The sequence below is a fragment of the Equus quagga genome, chromosome 7 (genome assembly GCF_021613505.1).
Source record: "Equus quagga isolate Etosha38 chromosome 7, UCLA_HA_Equagga_1.0, whole genome shotgun sequence".
Classification (NCBI taxonomy): Eukaryota; Metazoa; Chordata; class Mammalia; order Perissodactyla; family Equidae; genus Equus; species Equus quagga.
The window spans coordinates 66,106,772-66,124,768 of record NC_060273.1 but is presented as its reverse complement, the minus strand read 5'-3'; the positions used below and the strand labels follow the sequence as shown (position 1 = coordinate 66,124,768).

The 17,997-nt window shown below is 42.8% G+C and overlaps 1 protein-coding gene across 3 annotated transcripts in view; it reads right to left on the bottom strand.

The window, feature by feature from the left end:
• Positions 1 to 17,997, bottom strand: part of FAXDC2 (fatty acid hydroxylase domain containing 2) — a 36,297-nt gene that overhangs the window by 3,332 nt on the left and 14,968 nt on the right. For all 3 annotated transcript variants that reach the window (XM_046666536.1, XM_046666535.1, XM_046666537.1), the window contains 4 exons: positions 17,633 to 17,736; positions 13,624 to 13,745; positions 8,199 to 8,404; positions 191 to 296 (listed from right to left, as the gene is read on the bottom strand). In XM_046666536.1, coding sequence (XP_046522492.1) covers positions 191 to 296; positions 8,199 to 8,404; positions 13,624 to 13,745; positions 17,633 to 17,736 — 538 coding nt within the window. The remainder of the gene's footprint in view (positions 1 to 190; positions 297 to 8,198; positions 8,405 to 13,623; positions 13,746 to 17,632; positions 17,737 to 17,997) is intronic.

Here is a 17,997-nt window from a genome sequence, read left to right as displayed (position 1 = left end):
GGGAAGATTAAACGAGGTAACATGTTGGGCATCTAGCATAGCCTGGCATGTGCTCGGTCAATAAGAAATGGTAGTTATTTAGTGGAAAGAGGAAAGAAAGGGCCAGTATAGTCTAATTCTTCAGGAAATCTAGGGAAGATGGTTGGGGCCCTCTGCCCTTTGCGTCTGGGGAGAGAGGAGCTCTACTCACCACATGCTCAATAGGGTGGGCATAGAGAGAAATCACGCCAATGGGAGCTGTCCACTCATGGTGCTTCTTGTGGATTTTCTTGTAGAATGTTGGGTGGTGAAGGAGACTGGGACAATAGTTGATAGTTAATAATCTGCCAATCTCCCTTTCTCCCTCCCCCAGCAGACCATGAGTAACCAAAGGTAGGAACTAGGGGTTACATCTATGGAGCAAAGTTGAAAACACACTGGACTGGTGCTCAGACAGACCTGCCTTCAAGTTCTAACCCCACTTCTCATGCTGCATAATTTGGGAGTGGGTTACTTTGCCTCTCTCTACCTCAATTATATCAGCTGTAAAATGGGGATGCTGCCCAGAAAGGATTCAATAAAGAAATGAATGGGAAACTGCCCTGCTGCACAGATGACTGGAGAAGGCTCTTTCTTTTCTGGACATTCCTCAGTGATCTTAAGTTGTCAATTATGGAACAAATAGTTGTCTAGTTAACTATTCAATTGGAGGCTTCTGAGGCCAAGTGATGTTGGTCCTACACCTACAATTCCAAGGCTCCAGTTTCCTTGTTTAATAGTGAGCCCTAGGGGCTGGGCCTGTGGCCAAGTGGTTGGGTTCACATGCTCCACTTCAGCAGCCTGGGGTTTTGCTGGTTCGGATCCTGGGCACAGACATGGCACTGCTCATCAAGCCATGCTGAGGCAGCAACGCATATGCCACAACTAGAAGGACCCACAACTAAAAATATACACCTATGTACTGAGGGGCTTTGGGGAGAAAAAGGAAAAATAAAATCTTGAAAAAAAAAGTGAGCCCTAAAAAAAGTCAAAAAACAAAACAAAACTGGAAAATAACAAGTGCTGGGAGGATGTGGAGAAACTGGAACCCTTGTGCTTTGCTGGTGGGAAGGTAAAATGGTGCAGCTGCTGTGGAAAACAGTTTGGTGGGTCCTCGAAAAGTTTAATGTACAATTACCATATGATAGAGCAATTCTACTCCTACGTATATCCTCAAAAGAATTGAAAGCAGGGATTCAGATACCTGTACACTCATGTTCATGGCAGCATTATTCACAATAGCCAAAAGGTGAAGCAACCCAATTGTCTAATTGACAGATGAATGGATAAACAAAATATGGCATATGCATACAATGGAATATTATTCAGCGTTAAAAAGGAATGAGAGAGTAACGTCAGCATCGTGGCAGAGTGAGCTCTTAGTCTCTCCCCTCTAAAATACAATGAAAAGGACATTCATACACCAACAGAGGACATTCACACAACACAACAGACATCTGAGAGATCCACTCAGCCATACGTCTGAAGGTGGGATACTGGAGTTCCCCAGGAGGCAGTGGAAGGAGGTAAGGAGATCTCCTCTCCCTCCTGAGCAGCAGTGATCCAGGGTGTGGGACCTTGCATGGCAGCCAGCACGCAACACTGAGAGGAGAAGGGGAAAAAGGAAGCGGTCCATGGGAATGCCTGCACTCTCAGAGTTGCCTCCCAGCCTGTGGGAATGAACACTCCACACTGAGACAGCTAAGCTCGTGGGGGTGTCCACACCAAGCCGAGCAGCCCAGGTGGACAGACAGTAGGATTGCGCACACAAAAGAAAATGCCCCTGCACCCCAAGCCTAGCACACCAGCTCAGCCAGTTGGCCAGAGCATGGAATCCCTGCCTGTGTGTAGGTGTATAAAGCAGCAGTGGCCAGCAGGCAGAGGCAGAGGGGCCCTGTTGGCACAGCTTCCAATGGACAGGCACATCCACAAGGGGTCACAGAGGCTCAGAAAGCTCAATCCTGCCCCACTCAGTGGTGGCAGGTGGAATCAGTGACCCGATACTACCACTATGCAATGGCAAAAGTCCACCCCATCACATAGCATGAAGAGGTATATTAACACTCCAGACTGGAAGGAAAATGACAAGTAACCAGAAATCAATCCTGAAGTCATGTAAATTTATAATCTAAATGACAGAGAATTCAAAATAGTTATAAAAACTCTTGAGTTACAAGAAAACTCATAAAGACAGTTTAAGGATCTCAGGAATAACATTAATAAACAGAGGGAATTCTTCACAAAAGAGATTGAAACTATGAAAAAAATCATAAATGTTGGAGATAAAAAACACAATGAATGTGATAAAGAAAAATTTGGAGTCCTTAAAAAATAGAGCTGATGTTATGGAGGACAGAATCGCTAGTTTATTTTTTTGTTTTTTTGTTTTTTTGAGGAAGATTAGCCCTCAGCTAACTACTGCCAGTCCTCCTCTTTTTGCTGAGGAAGCCTGGCTCTGAGCTAACATCCGTGCCCATCTTCCTCTACTTTATATGCGGGATGCCTACCACAGCATGGCTGCCAAGCAGTGCCATGTCTGCACCCAGGATCTGAACCAGCAAACCCCAGGTGCTGAGAAGTGGAACATGCGAACTTAACCGCTGTGCCACCGGGCCGGCCCCCAGAATCAGTAGTTTAGAGGACAGAAGTATAGAAAAGCTGCAGGTGTAGGAAAGAGAACTAAGACTAAAAAGAAATGAGGAAATTCTCTGAGAAATATCCGATTCAATTAGGAAACACAACATAAGGATTATAGGTATTCCAGAGGGAGAAGAGGGGGAGAAAGGAGAAGAGAGCTTGTTCAAAGAAATAATAGTTGAGAACTTCCCAAACCTGTGGCAGGAGCTGGAATTACATGTAAACAAAGTTAATAGAACTCCTAATTATGTCAATGTAAAAACACCTTCTCCATGGCATATATTAGTAAACTGGCAAAAGTAAATGACAAAGAAAAATTATTAAGGGCAGCAAGGCAAAAGAAAATAACCTGCAAAGGAATCCCTATCAGGCTTTCAGTGGATTTCTCAGCATAAACCATATAGGTTCAGAGAGAGTGGAATGACATATTAAAAATTCTGAAAGACAAAAACTTTCAGCCAAGAATATGCTATCCAGTGAAACTATCCTTTAGATATGATGGAGAAATTAAAAACTTTCCCAGATAAACAAAAGCTGAGGGAGTTCATCATCAAAAGACCCCCCCCCCTACACACACACACAAGAAATGATCAAGAAGGCCCTCATACCTGAAAATAAATAAATAAAGGGTTTACAAAGCCTTGAGCAAAGAGATAGACAGACAAAATCAGAAAATTTCAGCTATCAGAACAAGTTAGCAAACAATTATAACATTAAAAATAAAGGAAAGGAAAGCATAAAAAATAACTACAATCACTTCATTTTAATCACAAATTCACAACACAAAACAGAATAAGTTGTGACAACAATAACTTAGATGGGGAAGAGGAAAGGGATGGAACCTGCTTAGACTAAAAGAGGCTATCAGAAAATGGACTATCTCATCTATGAGATCTTTTATACAAACCTCACAGTAACCACTAAACAAAAAATCAGAACAGAGAAACAAATGATAAATAAAGATAAAACTGAGAAAACCATCATAAAGAAATACCAAACTGAACTGGCAGTTGGAAATATGTGGGATGAAAAACAAGGGAAATACAGAACAACTGGAAAATAAGTGACAAAATGGCATCATTAGGCCCTCATATATCAATGATCACTTCTAAATGTAAATGGATTGAATTCTCCAATTAAAAGAGAGTGGCGGGATGGATTAAAAAACAAGGCCCAACAATATGCTGCCTCCGGGAAACACATCTCAGCTCTAAAGGCAAACAGAGGCTCAGAGTGAAGGGATGGAAGATGATACTTCAAGCTAAAGGCAAACAAAAGAAAGCAGGTGTTGTCATACTTAGACAAAGAAGACTTCAAGATAAAAAAGACAATGAGAGACAAAGAGGGACAGTATATAATGACAAAAGGGACACTTAACCAAGAGGACGTAACACTTGTGAATATATATGCACCTAACACAGGAGCACCAAAGTACATAAAGGAACTATTAACAGACCTAAAAGGAGAAATTAACAGCAACACAATAATAATAGGTGACCTCAGCACCCCACTTACATCAATGGATAGATGATCTAGACAGAAAGTCAACAAGGAAATAGTGGAGTTAAATGAAAAACCAGACCAGATAGACTCAATAGATATATATAGAACACTCCATCTAAAATCAGCAGAATATACATTCTTCTTAAGTGCACATGGAATATTCTCAAAGATAGACCATGTGTTGGGAAATAAGGCAAGCCTCAATAATTGTAAGAAGATTGAAATCATATCAAGCATCTTTTCCAACAGTAATGCTATGAAACTAGAAATCAGCTATAGGAAAAAAGCTGGGAAAGTGACAAATATCTGGAGACTAAACAACATACTATTGAACAAATAATGGATCACTGAAGAAATTAAAGAAGAAATAAAAATCTAGAGACAAACGAAAATGAAAATACACCATACCAACTCATATGGGATGCAGCAAAAGCATTCCTAAGAGGGAAATTCATAGCACTACCAGCCCACTTTAACAAATAAGAAAAATCTCAAATAAGTAATCTTAAACTACACCTAACAGAACTAGAAAAAGAATAACAAACAAAGCCCAAAGTCAGCAGAAGGAGGGAAATAATAAAAATTAGGGCAGAAATAAATGAACTAGAAACCAAAAAAAAAAAAAAAAAAACCCAGTAGAGAGGATCAATGAAACTAAGTGCTGGTTCTTTGAGAAGATAAACAAAACTGACAAACCCTTAGCCAGACTCACTAAGAAAAAGAGAAGGCTCAAAGAAATAAAATTAGAAATGAAACAAGAGAAATTACAATGGATACCACTGAAATACAAAGGATTATAAGAGAATACTGTGAAAAACTGTATGCCAACAAATCGGACAATCTAGAAGAAATGGATAAGTTCTGATTCATACAACCTCCCCAAACTAAATCAAGAAGAAATAGAGAGTGTGAATAGACCAATCACAAGGAAAGAGATTCAAATAGTCATCAAAAACCTCTGAAAAAATAAAAGTCCAGGACCAGATGGCTTCTCAGGAGAATTCCATCAAACACTCAAAAAAGATTTAATACCTATCCTTCTCAAACTATTCCAAAAAATTGAAGAAGATGGAACACTTCCTAACTCATTCTACAAGGCCAAGATCACCCTGATCCCAAAGCCAGACAAGGACAACACAAAGAAGGAAAATTACAGGCCAATATGGCTGATGAACATAGATGCAAGAATCCTCAACAAAATATTGGCAAACCAAATATAGCAATACATTAAAAGGATCATACACCATGATCAAGTGGGATTTATACCAGGGACACAGGGATGGTTCAACATCTGCAAATAAATCAATGTGATACACCACATCAACAAAATGAGGAATAAAAACCACATGATCATCTCAATAGATGCAGAGAAAGTATTTGACAAGATCCAACATCCATTTATGATTAAAACTCTCAATAAAACAGATATAGAAGGAAAGTGCCTCAAGATAATAAAGGCCATATATGAGTAACCCACAGCCAATGTCATACTCAATGGTGAAAAATTGAAAGCCATCTCTCTGAAAACAGGGACAAGACAAGGCTACCCACTCACTACCCTTATTCAATGTAGTACTGGAGGTTTTGGCCAGAGCAATTAGGCAAGAAAAAGAAATAAAAGGTATCCAAATTGGCAATGAAGAAGTGAAACTCTTGCTGTTTCCAGATGACATGATTCTATATATGGAAACCCGTAAGGAATCCATCAGAAAACTATTAGAAATAATCAACAACTATGACAAAGTTGCAGGGTACAAAATCAACTTACAAAAATCAGTTGCATTTCTATACTCTTATAATGGACTAACAGAAAGAGAACTCAAGAATATAATCCCATTTATAATTGCAATAAAAAGAAGAAAATATCTAGGAATAAATTTAACCAAGGAAGTGAAAGACCTATACACGGAAAACTATTAGATATTATTGAAAGAAATTGATGATGACATAAAGAAATGGAAACAATATTCCATGTGCATGGATTAGAAGAATAAACATAGTTAAAATGTCCATACTACCTAGAGCAATCTACAAATTCAATGCAATCTCAATCCAGAATCCCAATGACATTCTTCATGGAAATAGAACAAAGAATCCTAAAATTAATATGGGGCAACAAAAGACCCAGAATAGCTAAAGCAATCCTGAGAAAGAAGAACAAAGCTGGAGGCATCAAACTCCCTGACTTCAAAATATACTACAAAGCTATAATAAACAAAACAGCATGGTACTGGTACAAAAACGGGCACACAGATCAATGGAACAGAACTGAGAGTCCAGAAATAAAACCACACACCTATAGACAGCTAATCCTCAACAAAGGAGCTAACAACACACAACGGAGAAAGTAAAGTCTCTTCAATAAATGGTGTTGGGAAAACTGGACGGCCACATGCAAAAGAATCCAAGTAGATCATTATCTTATGCTATACACAAAAATTAACTCAAAATGGATTAAAGACTTGAAGGTAAGATATGAAACCATAGCCTCCTAGAAGAGAATATAGGCAATACACTATAACATTGATCTTAGAAACATCTTTTCAAATACCATGTCTACTTGGACAAGGGAAACAAATGGAAGAATAAACAAATGGGACTATATCAGACTAAAAGCTTCTGCAAGGCAAAGGAAACCATGAAGAAAATACAAAGACAACACATCAACTGGGAGAAAATATTTGCAAATCATATATCTGACAAGGGGTTAATCTCCAAAATAAATAAAGAACTCACACAACTCAACCACAAGAAAAGAACTAACGCGATCAAAAAATGGGCAGAGGATATGAAAATTTTCTCAAAGAAGATATACAGATGGCCAATAAGCACATGAAAAGATGTTCAACATCACTAATCATTAGGGAAATGCAAATCAAAACTACAATGAGATATCACCATACAGCTGTTAGAATGGCTATAATCACCAAGACAAAAAATAGCAAATGTTGGAGAAGATGTGGAGAAAAGGGAGCTCTCATACACTGCTGGTGGGAATGTGAACTGGTGCAGTCACTATGGAAAACAGTATGGAATTCTCTCAAAAAATTAAATATAGAAATAACATACAACTCAGTTATCCCACTACTGGGTATTTATCCAAAGAACTTGAAATCAACAATTCAAAGAGACTTATGCATCCCTATGTTCACTGCAGCATTATTCACAATAGCCAAGATATGGAAGCAACCCAAATGCCCATCAACTGATGAGTGGATAAAGAAGAAGACACACACACAATGGAGATATATATATATATATATGTATGTATGTATGTATATACACGATGGAATACTACTCAGTCATAAAAAAGACAAAATCATCCCATTTGCAACCACATGGATGGACCTTGAGGGTACTATGTTAAGTAAAATAAGCCAGACAGAGACAGACAAACACCATGTGATTTCACTCATATGTGAAGGATAAACAAACAAATGGACAAAAACAGATTACTGGTTACCAGAGGGGAAGCAGGTTAGGGGGTGGGCATAAAGGGTAAAGGAGCACATATATGTGGTGAGAGACAAATAATAATGTACACTTGAAATTTCACAATGTGATAAACTATTATGACCTCAACAAAACAAGAAAAAAATAAACATTTGGAAGTAGAGTCAAAAAGAAAAAAGGAAATGAAATTCTGATACATGCTACAACATGGATGAACCTTGAAAACATTAAGTTTAGGGAAACAAGCTAGACACAAAAGGCCACATATTGTATGATTCCACTTATACGAGGTACCTAGAATAGGCAAATTCATATAGACAGAAAGTTGAATAGAGGTTACCAGAGGTTGAGGGGGGAGAGGATGGGAAGTCATTGTTTAGTGGGTACAGCGTTTCTGTTCAGAATGATGAAAAAGTTTTAGAAGTGAATAATGGTAATGGTTGCACAACAAAGCGAATGTATTTAATACTGCTAAACTGTATGGATAGAAAGGTAAATTTTATGTATACATATTTTACCACAATATAAATAAAGAAATAAGATTAAAACAAAGAAAGTGAGCCCTAGGAGACCGAGGGGCTGCTCACCGGTGTGAGTAGTAGAACATGACTTCCTCAGTCAGAGTGAAGAATGCCAGCTCCAGGAGGAACCAGTGGAAGGTGGGTAGCTCTCGGCGGCAGGGGTCTCCCCACAATCTGAGGATGGGATAGAGGAAGACCAGCACAGGGCAAGTGATAAAGTGCTGGTTGAAGAGAACTGTGCGGATTGACTGGCGTAGTTTCACGGGGTCCACCTGCCCAAGGGAAGGAAGGAAGGAGATGGGCAAGAGTGAGAAACTTCTAGAAACTAGACTCCACTGTGACCCACTCACAGGAGGCCCTCACTCAGGGGTGGATGCTAGGAGTGATGTCTGGCTGTAGCCAGCAGCCCCTGACTGCTGCCCAACCCTGGGGTAGAACCATCTGGTAATGCCCCCGCCTTTCGAAACTCCCCTCCTGGCAGCCTTCAGTCTCGACCTGATCCTGCCTTCTCCTTCCTGGTTCTGCAACTGTCACCACTGTCCTCCCCATTTCTCTGGCCAGGCCTGACGTATTCCTGACAGGCACCCTGGGGAGCTGCAAGGGTGCTTGGAGAAGGTTGTCAACTCTCCTGCTGATATCCTTATTCACCCTTATAGCCCTTCATCCAGACAGGCCTGACCTTGATCAGGTGCAGAGATCAAAGTCATCTTGCTCCTCATGTGGTCCAGCCTCACTGGACTAGGTCCAGAGTGAAGAAGGTGAGCCAGGGAGCTGCCCATCTGGCCGCTTGACTAACTTCCTGTGACCTGTCTTCTTGGTTTTCACAGAGGAGCTGTCAGCCTGGGGCCTACCTGAGCATTCTCTCCAGGGTCACTGTGGAGAGCTGGCCCCAAATGCCCAGACCCTGTTGAGCCTCAATACTACAGCCAGCCTCTCCCCAAGAATCAGTAACCCCTTGACCCTTCCCTTCCTCAGAGCACTGGGCCTCCCGGGAACAGCCCCATCACCACAGGTCACTTCCTGGGTCCTGATAAACTGGTTTGGGATTGGTCAGAACAGGTTTCTCCCTAAGTTCACTCTGTAAAACTGGAAGGGTTTCTGCCCCTAGGTGAGGCTGTGTTCAAAGTTCCATCAGACTCCAGGCACTGCATGTATGACTGACTCTAGAATTCACTTTCTAAGCTTTTAGTTGCACTCAATGGTGAAGCCAGGTCTGGTCAGCCTGGTTTGAGAGCACCTGTAGATGAAGCCATACTCCTTTTCTGGAAACCTTGATCAACAGGAGGTGTCACACATGTTTATTCGTTCACTTATCGAGCATCTTCTATGTAGCATGCAGTGTTCCACGTGCTGGGAAGAAAGCAAGGAACAGATTCCTGCCCTCACTCAGTTTATATTCCTGGAACCAATAATTTTAAATAGAATGGTCAGTGTAGGCTCCACTGAGATGGTGAGATTTGAACAAGAAGATGAAGAAGGTGAGGGAAACAAACATATCTGGGGGAAGAGTCTACAGGCAAAGGAATAGCTGGTGAGAAGGCTCTAAGATAGACACCTTTCTGGCATACTTGGCTGGTGAAGAGTGAGTGGGTAAGGTGAGGGAGCCAGAGCATACAGGGTTTTGTAGGCCATTGTGGGGACTTTGGCTTTTACTCCAAGAGGAAAGGGGAGTCATTGCAGCGTTGCAAGCAGAGAAATGACAAAATCTTACAGGATTACTCTGGCTGCTGTGTTGAAAATAGACTGCAGGGGAGAAAGAACAGAAATAGAGAGACCAATAAAAATTGCAATAATATAAACAAGAGAGGATGGTGGCTAGACTAGGGTGGCAGCAAAGGAGGGAGTGAGAAGTGGTTGCATTCTGGATCTATTTTGGAAAGAGAGCCAATAGGGTTTCCTGCAAAACTGGATGTGGCGTATGCCAGAAAGAGAGTAATCAAGGATGACTCCAAGTCTTTTGGCCTAAGCAATTAAAGGGTACAATTGCCATCAACTCAGAATGCGGAGGCTGTGGGTGGCATCGGCTTTGCAAGGGAGATCAAAAACTCTCTTTGGGACGCGTTGGATTGGAGATGTCCATGAGACATCCATGTGGAGATGTCAAAGAGACAGTTGGGTATTTGAGCCTGGAATTCAGAAGAGAGTTCTGGGCTAGAGTTATAAACTTGTGAGCTGTCGTCATACAGATGGAATTTAAAGTCATGACACTGGAAGAGATAACTGAGGGAATGAAGAGAGGGAGAGGACCAATGTCTGAGCCCCAGGGTATTCAACATTAAGAGGTTGGGGAGAAGAGAAGGAAGCAAAAAGGAGACTGTGAAGGAGTGACCAGTGAGGCTGGAGGAGAACCAAGAGAGCGGGTGTCTTCGAAGCCAGCTATAAGAAGATACAACAGGGATGAAAGAATGAGCAGCCGTGAAAACGCTTCTGGTCAGTCTCATGAGACAAGCTTGAGACAGGAACACTGGTGACCTTGCCAAGAGCAATTCTGGTGGAGCAGTGAGAGTGAAGGCCTAATTGGAGGAGATTTATAGAGGAGGTGAGAGGATGGTTTTTTTCTGGAGGTGGGAGGAAGATGGGCCCTGAGCTAACATCTGTTGCCAATCTTCCTCTTTATACTGGAGGAAGATTGTTGCTGAGCTAGCATCTGTGGCAATCTTCCTCTATTTTGTATGTGGGACACTGCCACAGCATGTCTTTTTTTTTTTTTTTTTTTAAAGATTTTATTTTTTCCTTTTTCTCCCCAAAGCCCCCCGGTACATAGTTGTATATTCTTCATTGTGGTTCCTCTAGTTGTGGCATGTGGGACGCTGCCTCAGCGTGGTCTGACGAGCAGTGCCATGTCCGCGCCTAGGATTCGAACCGACGAAACACTGGGCCGCCTGCAGCGGAGCGCGCGAACTTAACCACTCGGCCACGGGGCCAGCCCCTGCCACAGCATGTCTTAATGAGTGATGTGATGTCCGCACCCTGGATCCGAACCTACAAACCCCGGTGCACCAAAGTGGAGCACGTGAACTTAAACACTATGCCACCGGCCTGGCCCCTGAGAGGATGGTTTTGTGATTATTTTAGGAGATGCAGGCTGAAGGTTTTAGGGTGAAGTTTTATGATGTCTGGAACTTACTTTCAAATGCCTAAGCAAAAAATTATAGATGCATAGACATTTATATTTTTACTTACAGATAAAGCAAATAGTGGAAAATGTTTAAAATTGGTGAATCTATGTGGCTTGTAAATGAGTGATCATTGTACTACTTTTTCAACTTCTGCATAGATGTTTACAATTTTTTGTAATTGCAAAATGTTGGGAAACAGAGAATGGACAGAGAGGAATTGAAAGCTGTATACTCTTTCAAAGAGCTTGGCTGCAAAGGGGAACAAAAATATGAGTGGAGTGAGCATGTGAGATGAAGTCAAGGGTTTTTTGTTTGGTTTGGTTTTAAGATGGGCAAAAAATTTTTTATAGCATGTTTGTAATAATCCAGAGAGGAATAATCTAGGGGAGGGCGGGAAAAAACATACAAAGAAGGAGAAGGGAGAACTGCTGGAGTAATCTCCTGGAGTAAACAAGCGCGTGTAGTGCACAGAGAGTGGAGGAACGGGCTGCAGACAGGAGCTGGGAGGGTTCACGTGCTGTCTCAGCGGGAAGGCAGAGCGTGTTTGTTGCAGGTGTCGCTGCTAGGCTCATGGGGTGGAAGTCTGTGCGAGCTCTCTTCTGCTTGCTCCAATTTACCTAGTGAGGTAGGAAGCAAGCCCCTCCTCTCGGAGGAGGTGAGGGGAGGAGGTGTATGGGATTTGTGGAGAGAGGAGAAGGTGGGAACCAGCTGGAAAGTGGGAGAGTAAATAGACCAATGGGAATGATCTTAAGTGGATCATTCAGGTCCCACTTAAGAATCTGTTTCTGATGTCTTAGGTCCAGGATCAGGCCTTCCTGAAATGGGTCAAAGGCTAAATGGCCTCTGGGGATTCGTTCTTACTTGTGGATCCACCTGAGGAGGCACGCAGTGTAGGAGCCTGGACCTGGACACAGACGAGACGAGCCCTGGCTCTGTTTCCCAGGCACAGTCGGACCTTGAGCTAGTCACTGCACCTTCCTGAACCTCAGCCTCTGCACAATGCAGTGAGGTCTTCCCTGTGTGGCTCTCCAATCACTGTAGACCCTGAAATGTTACCGTGTTAGGTGATTTCTTGAGAGCTGATGTGGCCTGGTGGGTAAGAGCATGAACCCTGGAGTTGGAAAACTTGAGTGGGAATCATGGTTCTACCCATGTCACATCTCAAAGCCTCTGTTTCCTCATGAGAACGATGAAGGTTATTACAGTACTTGGCCTTGAAGATGTAAGCATGTCGTCAATAGTGCCTGGTAAGGAGACCGCCACAGTCTGACAGATGAAGGGCTCTCAGCACCAAGCACTGGCTTTAACACTTAGGCTCCAGTCCATGACCTGCCAAGCTGGACCTGGAGGAAGCCCCCTGGCTGGCTGGCAGCTATTATCTCAATTGAGGGGGTCTGGGAGCCAGGCTAGCAGCTCTGATGCAGGAAGGGGCTGTTCCGAAAATGTGGGTCAAAGGCACTATTTGTCACCCATTCTGCTTTCCAGAGTGCTGGGCTGGGGCACAACGCCCTGAGAGCTGAGGTGATTCACCCAGGCACCTGGGCAGATAATTCAGAGGTGATAGTCTTGCCTGGAATGTGCCAGCATGTGATGTGGGTGGGGCTGGGGGAAGAATCTGGGCTTTAAGAATCAAATTCTTCCTTGTTGTGTTAAGCAAAGGCTCCTGGAGGTTATGAAATCACCCAGCAGGCAAGCCGGGCTCAGGGAGCAGTAGGGCTCCGTTCCTGGCGCTGTGGAAGTCGGCAATGTGCGTGCTGGCCTTCTCTCCCCTACTGGGCCAAGAGTTCCTCATAAGCAGGATCTGGGTCTTGTTTATCATGGATGAACTCTTGGTTGAACTGAATAACTGGGAAGGAGGCCTGCTCAAAAACAAGCACCACCCCGACATTCAGAATCCATACCATCCTTCTATTATAGTGGGTTAGTCATTGTTTCAGCAGCTGCCTCCCTCACTCACAACGACAGCTGTTACCCTGGTGTCAGCATCCAGCCATTGCTATCCCTGCTCCCATGGATAAGGAGGGAGCTGCCTGACATCTCTGGAACTCTGCCCGGTGCCAGGCTGAAACAATCATTTCTGTTCGTAAAACGCTGATCACAGTGCTGGGGAGGTTGGGGGGGTGGGCGGTGCACAGGCTGATACAGGGCCAGGCCTGGGAATCCGAAGACCAGAACATTAGTCTTGACTGACAGGCTCTGAGATTTGCGTAAATTACGTCCTCTCTCTAACCTTCTAAGTTGGGGGAACTTGCACACAATAACTTGGCTCCCACTGGCCGTGGTTTCTCCTGTGCCAGTGGTGAGAATTTTGAGAGTGTGGTTCGGCTCTTGCTTTCTGTGCACAGACCAGGAGAAGCTGCAGCAACACTTACTGGTTCATTCTTGCCGACCTGAATTCGGTAGCGGGAGATGAAGTTCGGTTTTCCGGTTGTGTCAACCACCAATAGAAGCCCATTGAAACTCCAGAAAAGCAGACTGGGCACTTGGGTGGCACCTAAGGTTGGGAAGCAGAGGAAACAATCAGGGCGACTTCAGGTTCTTCCACATGTGTTAAGTAAACACACACTTACTGGTGACAAAGACTGCACTGTAGACTGTCCTTTGCCAGGGAGCTCTTGGTACTGGGGGCCAGGGGGCCTACCTTTAGTTCTGGGGTGACAAACTAGCTGTGGGAACATGGACAGGTCATATAAGGAGTGTCTCTATTTATTTGCTTAGTTGTAAAATGGGGACAACCACTTTCTAGGTGATTGGAGACAAAAAAAAAATTATGTTAAGATGTATAATACATTCCAAAATATAAATAATTCAGGTTGACATTGGAGCATCTATGCCCACTGAACCATTTACGAACTGCCCAGGAAGGGAGAAGCGAAGGAAGTACTTGGTATGGTATGGTTCACAACGAGCGCTGGACTAGGAGTCTGACAAATAAATGGCAAGCAATAGGATATATTGGAGAATATGAGGAAGCCATTTGGTGTAAACCTAATTCAGCCTGACCTTGTTTTTCCAAAAGGGCCTGATGTGTTGAGCATGCATTGTGTATCTGCTTTAAGCATTTGCCATGTGCCAAAGACAGGAACAAACGGCCTTAAGATAAAGATGCAACTTCTCCACATTGGTATTTCCTTAAGGATAAGCGTCTCTCCCTAGGCTAGGAATTGATTGTTGTGTGCAGCCTGTGACCACCCAGCTTGGGACAACAAACCTGCTTCCTGCTGTGTCCACTGAGACAGCAGACCCACTACCTGCTGTGTCCGTCAATCGCTGTGCTGACAGCAATCTCGTGACTGTTGTAAAAGGGACATTTCAATCATATGTGAAACATGCTCTTTGAGGGTATATAACCACTCAGTACACCCTACTCCTTTGGCGTCCTTCCTTCCTTGGGCAAGGAAGACCCCGGGCTATATGGTCCTCACATTCGGCTCATAATAAACTCACCCCAATTTTCATTTTTAGGTTGGCTATGGATTATTTGTGTCGACAAGTGAGTGCAGCAGGGCGACTAAGCCCTATTACCCTGCTAACGGAGCAGTGGGACTTCAGGTGTCTAGTCAGCATTTCCCAAAGCGGAAAACTCATCTCTCAAGGGACTCTTCGGTTAAACAGTCTTCACGCCCTTCCCTCTTGGAGAGTCATGGCCCAGACTAGTGTGTTAACAGGCCTGACAATTCCTGCAGTGGAGAAACCTATTGACTTTGTTAAACTCAACCTTTCCCACGCTTTTTTTTTTTTTTTACCCTAGAACTCTGTTTTCTCAGAACACCTAAGAATAGGGTGGCCATGCATCCCTGTTTGCCCAGGACAATTTCAATTTACATCATCATTCCAGAATAACTATTAATAACACCTCATTTACTCTCACAAGTGTCCCTATTTGGGTGATAAATTCTATGGCCAGTCCACTTATTAACATCCCACAGCACTGATGTTCTGCAGGATATTTTAGAGAATGCTGATCAAGACTTAAAATTTAGGGGCTGGCCCAGTGGTACAGCAGTTAAGTTCGCACATTCCACTTTGGTGGCCCAGGGTTTGCCGGTTCAGATCCTGGGTGTGGGCCTATGCACTGCTTGTCAAGCCATGCTGTGGCAGGTGTCCCACATATAAAATAGAGGAAGATGGGCATGGATGTTAGCTCAGTGCCAGTCTTCCTCAGCAAAAAAGAGGAGGATTGGCAGCAGATGTTAGCACAGGGCTAATCTTCCTAAAAAAAAAAAAGACAAAATTTAGATATGGTTTTTGCTCCACATCCCACTCTTCCATGAAGTCATTCCAGGTATTTCTGATCTCCTGCTGTGAACAAACAAGCACTTTGTCCACCCCACTGGCAGTTATTCAAGTGACATTACAATGTTACCTAACTCTTGTACTATTAACTTTATTTGTCCATGTTTTGCCTCCTGCTCTAAATTCGGTATCCCAAGGGGCCAGGATGTTTTACTTAACTCTGTATCTCTGTATCCCTAATCCAGTATCCTTCTTGTTCCATCAACCACAGTGCCTTGTGACAATTGATACCTGAAAAATACTTGGCCAGCACTGTGGGGAAATATGATTGGCACAAACATCCTAGAGGGCAATTTGGCAGTATCTGAAGTGAAAAGAGAGAGAGAGATGGAGAGATAGACAGAGACAAAGAGACAAAGACAGAAAGAGAGACAGAGACAGAAAGAGAAAGAGAAAATGTCCATCACAGCATTAAAAAAAATCACAGTAGAACATTTAAGCAGCCTAAACGTCCATTAGTAGGAAATGGACCAAATAGATTAGAGTATTTCCATACAATGTAACAGAATGAGCAGCTTAAAATAATAAGTAAATCTATGTTAACTGACATGAAAGATGTCTATAATCCATTCAATGAAAAAAATAGTCTTATAAGTTCAACCATATATCCAATATATAAGAGATTTATACTAATACCTTAGTGGTTATTCCTTGGATATGGGATTCTTTATGCTTATTTGAATTGTCTGATTTTTATTTTTTTAATTTTTAAAAATTTTTTTTTCCTGCTTTTTCTCCCCAAATCCCCCCAGTACCTAGTTGCATATTTTAGTTGTGGGTCCTTCTAGTTGTGGCATGTGGGACGCTGCCTCAGCGTGGCCTGATGAGCGGTGCCATGTCCGCACCCAGAATTCGAACCGGTGAAACCCTGGGCCACTGAAGCGGAGCGCGCGAACTCAACCACTCGGCCACAGGGCCAGCCCCTGATTTTTATTTTTAACAATAAGCATGTATTTACTTTTATTCTCAGAAATAACAAACTTTTTTATTTTGGAAAAAAAAACATTAGGCTGGTAGTTGCATAGTGGGCCGTCCATCAAGGTGGCTGCTTACTTGGAAATCCAAGGACTCCTTGAAGAATACAGAAAGAAAACCACAGCAAGAGATGATCTTGAACTTTCCTCCAGCACTAACATTTAAAATTGCAAATATTTTATCTCTCTGGTATTTGTTTATCCCTCAGGTTATAGGTTAGTTTTCCTACCACTGTAACATATATAAATACATAAATATATGAAATGTTTTCCCACCCTTTTGTCCATATACGTTTGCCATCTGCATTGTTCTTTTCAGTGACTGCTTAAGATTCCATTGAACCTGTCATATGTAATGTTCAGCCCATTTTCAGAGTTCTCCTTCTAGCTGAAAACAATCAGCAGGGACATTTTATTTGTACTTTTGCTTTGTGACAACTGACACTTTTTTATCTCCCCTTCTAGACTGTGACATAGTTTTTTAATGAGGTAGACAAACACTTTACCTTAAATATCTCTTATGCTCCATACAACTTTGGCACAGAGTAACATTAATAAATGTTATTTGAGTGAATGAATGGATGAGGACTTTCACTATGGTGGGTCATGCTGTCATAAATATCTATATTGAAATGGCTTTTTTCTTCCACTCTGTTTCCGCAGGCTTGCTTCGAGCCATTCACACTATCAGTAAATATTTACTGAGCAACAGCTTGCTCTCTGGCCCCGGGAGCTAGATTGCACCAGGTGCAAGGACACAGCCTCACACGAGATAGAGCAGCTCTCTGTGCGTGTGAACATGACATCTATAAGCAGGATTATTGCTCTACATATGCATTTGTTTTCAAACAAATGATTTCTTTTTTCATTTTTAAATTTTTTGGGGGGGGTGTCAACTTCTCGAATTGTTTTCTTAGATATCCTTAGACATTCCTTCCAGTTTGCCCACAAGTTTAACACTCTTTGGGGTTACCACCGTCTTAAACTTTACGTCCTCATTCCTTGGAATAACAAGCTGAGAAGTCCCCAAGTAGAGAACTAAACAACAGGAAAAGAATGAATCTATAACCAACTAGCCAAACTCTCAGTGCGGGTGGTCCTGGAACCTCACCTATAATGTAGAGGATCCACTCCTTTCCTTCAAATGTAGACAGCAGCCTCTCCCACTGGGCTTGCCAAAAGTAGCCAGAAGCACCCCAAAATCTCTGAAGATGCCTTGGAAGAAAAATCATTCAGGTTTCTGGGTTAAGACTGGTGGGCAGACAGCTCCTTAATTCCATGTTCTGCTCTGAGACCACCATTACATTGCCCCCCGACCACCATACACTGCTCCCAGACCACCATACACTGCTCCCAGACCACCATACACCGCTCCCAGACCACCACCACACTGCTCCCAGACCACCACCACACTGCTCCCAGACCACCACCACACTGCTCCCAGATCACCACCGCACTGCTCCCAGATCACCACCG